The 3210-nt window shown below is 44.5% G+C and overlaps 1 protein-coding gene across 1 annotated transcript; it reads right to left on the bottom strand.

Annotated features, from left to right (window-relative positions):
- Nucleotides 1-1854: 1854 nt before the first annotated feature.
- Nucleotides 1855-2268, bottom strand: LOC131078175 (uncharacterized). The gene has a single exon (XM_058015845.2). It carries the CDS (start codon nucleotides 2266-2268, stop codon nucleotides 1855-1857), a length of 414 nt encoding a protein of 137 aa, XP_057871828.2.
- Nucleotides 2269-3210: the final 942 nt, after the last annotated feature.

Raw genomic sequence — 3210 nt, 5'->3', positions numbered from 1 at the left:
ACATAAGCCGAAAGTAGACCTATCCATCCTACTACACCGCATAGACAAAAAACTTCTCCACATGCAGAAAATTAATTCTTTTTCCCTCGGCTCTTCTTAGGGAGCAGCTTCTTAGCCCATTCCTTAGTGAGGAACTTGAACAGGCCTTTAAAGTTCTCATCTTCCTTGCCTTTACCTTTGTCTGTGCTATCCTGCAAAAGACATAGACTAGTAGCCGAGCATCTCATGACATTCAGAGCGAATTTAGACACATCATGCATCTTGGACTCCGTCGCCTCCAATCTGCTAGTAATCACCTGTAGGTTGTCAGAGAGGGCTTCTATCTTTTTCTTGAGCTCTGCTAGGTTGGGATTTTCTTCCTTCACACTGCTGGCCTCTTCAACAACCAACATTTTCTCAATCCTGAAGGTCGAGGAAGGGAAATTGGCTGGCTCCAGACTCATAGAGGTGGTCGGGCTTTCGGAAACATGGGTTAAGCTCACAGAAAGGGGGGAATGTTTGTGCTAGGCTTGGGGGATTTTATCAGTCGGAATGGAGTTGCCCGTGTTGTGCGAGGAGGAGGGGTCTCTTAGGGATTTATCGAAGGGTTTAGAGGCCAATCTGCTAGAGCGGCGGAGCGTGTTGGCATCTTCGGTAATGTCCATGTCCGAATCAATTTCTTAGATTTTAACTTTTTTAGGGGTTTTGACCTCCTCTGGGGAGTGATTCTTGGTTTTCTTGCTGGAGGAGCCAAGTTCTGTGCAACAGGGGCTTGAATCATTAATGGCCAGAGGTTGGGTCGGGGGGTCGACATTCTGCACAGAAATGGAACAGGGCGGGCAGAGGGCGAGGTGGAAGTTGAAAAGGCAGAGCATAAGGCCCTGGTGCAGGATAGGAAAGTATTTTCCTTTCTTTTTAGCTTTAGCTATATCTTTAATGTTAGCATCCATCGAGTGCAATAAAAAGAATGAAATGGAAATGAGGTCTTTGTTCCTCAAATGGTTCAGGAAGGGGAGGTGGTAGTAGTAGAAAATGCCATACCTGCCTTCAAGCATAAAATACTTCATCACTATGTAGCAGACTTTGTCCCAAGGGTGTCGGAGTTCCTCTCTATTAAAGCCTCTAACCCTCTTGACAGGGTTCTCGCCATGACGGAAAAACTGGTTAAGGCTAGTAGAGTCCACAATGCGGCTTTGTTTTTTTCATTTTCTGCCCTCCATTGAGAGGCCCATAGCCTAGGCAATGACCTCTTCATTTATTTTGAAGGAGATTCCCCCATAGTCACCCTTCTGTCCTCCCAGGAGGACATGAATTGTTTAGAGAGTCTCTCATCGTTGCCCTTCATGTTCTCCATGAATTTGTCAATGCCTCCTTTGGTGCACATGAACCAGGCCACGGGTTTGTCTTTGAACTCCTCAACTTTGTTGGGTTCTAGTCTGAGCCTGTCCCCCCCCATTTTAGAATCCTCTGGCTTCTCTGTTTGAAAATGACAGAAAGCCAAAACGCAGAGCCGAAGCAAGCTCAAGACATAATAGTTAGGGAAAATGTGCCAGACTTGGGTTAAACGGTCGTAATAATCAAAGTGATTATTATCCCTTAAAGTCTCGTAGATATCGCTTTCCAAAGATCTACTCGGAGCATGTGAGCCTTTACTCGGGCCAATGTGAGTTGATAGCTCCCCAATGCCGCCTTTGCTGTTGCTAGTCGGCACCATCCAAGTCATAATTGAATGGTAATCATTTCTGATGTCAGTCCTTTCTTTATAAATTTGTCCCCTATGGTAGTGATGACTCCACATACCTCTGCTACGTGTCTGTCTATGGTAGAAATTGGCAGGATCTCTGCGCCAATTTGAAAAAACTAACACATTTTCCTTCATCTTTGGGCAGAAGGGTTAGTCCTTTCCTGGCACAAGGCTTTTTCCTTATCTAGGATTTCCTTAATAGTGATTGGCAGTAGATTGGGGTCCCTCCAGTATCGTAAGCCCATCTGTAGCCTTCCTTCAGCTACCATGGAATTCACTGCTCTATTTCCTTCTTTGAAGATGTGGTCTATGGTGAAGTCCTCCATTTTGACCAACAAGCACCTGATATCCCTCAGAATGGGTTCCACTCTCCATCCTGATGAAGCATTCCCTTTGATAGAGTCGATAATAACTTGAGAGTCTCCTTTGATTTCCAGATGCTTTATTCCTATGTCGCTAGCCATTTTCAACCCCCAGAGGAGGGCAATTCCCTTAGCTTGAGAGACCAAACTTTCACTGACATTGCTAGCATAGGCTACAACCATGTTCCCTAGATGATCCTTGATGACTCCACCACTAGCGTGACTGTTGCATTGAGCAGAGCCGTCAAAATTCAATTTAAACCAGTGAATTCTAGGGGAAGACCATCTAGTCATCTGTCTCTTTTTCTTGGTGTTGTTGTTGAAGCGATCGAAGCTAGGGGGGAGCTTCCAACCACCAGTGATCTTCTTATCCGTCTCATCAGGAGGATAGGGGGGGATTTTCCATTTTATAGCTTCTAGATTCTCAGACATCAACTTAAAGCAAGTGAGGACTACAGAGTCCGGAGGGGTCTCAGTGTCTCTAAAAATTCTGTTGTTTCTCTCCTTCCACAAAGCCCAACAGATATGCAGAGGAATTTATTTCCAAAGTTGAATGATGAGGGGATGATGAGAAGGGGGGGTCCAATCAAACACAAATTTTTTTATATTCTTGTGGAAGACCCAACATAGACCACATTTTTGAAGAGTGACAGACCAAATGTGAGCTGCAAAGGGACATAGAATAAAAAGGTGCTCAATAGATTCCTCACCCATTTTACATAAGCTGCATCTATTGGGGAGATGGAATCCCCTCTTTTTCAAGTTATCAAGTGTGAGGGTTTTGTCATACATGAGGGACCACCAAAAGAAATTAATTTTGGGAATTAATTGAGGGTTCCAGACTTTCTTCCAACCTTCTGCATCCACAAGGTGTTTTAGGAGCTAAGAGTAAGCAGATTTGAGCGAGAACTGGCCCGATTGTGTCTCTTTCTAGATGAAGCTATCTTCATTCATGGTCATGGGAATTCTAGTTTTCAGCAATAAGAGTTGCAACTCCTGAGCCAGGGGGACCAAGTTTGGTTGATTGCTGCAGATGGGAACTAAGTCCTTCCAACCATTTCCTAGGACCAAATAATCCGCAACATAATCCCCCAGAATAGCCTTGAAATGGTTCCTGATTTGATG

The sequence above is a fragment of the Cryptomeria japonica genome, chromosome 1 (assembly GCF_030272615.1).
Source record: "Cryptomeria japonica chromosome 1, Sugi_1.0, whole genome shotgun sequence".
In the NCBI taxonomy this organism is placed as follows: domain Eukaryota; kingdom Viridiplantae; phylum Streptophyta; class Pinopsida; order Cupressales; family Cupressaceae; genus Cryptomeria; species Cryptomeria japonica.
This window is presented reverse-complemented; position numbering and strand designations above follow the sequence as displayed.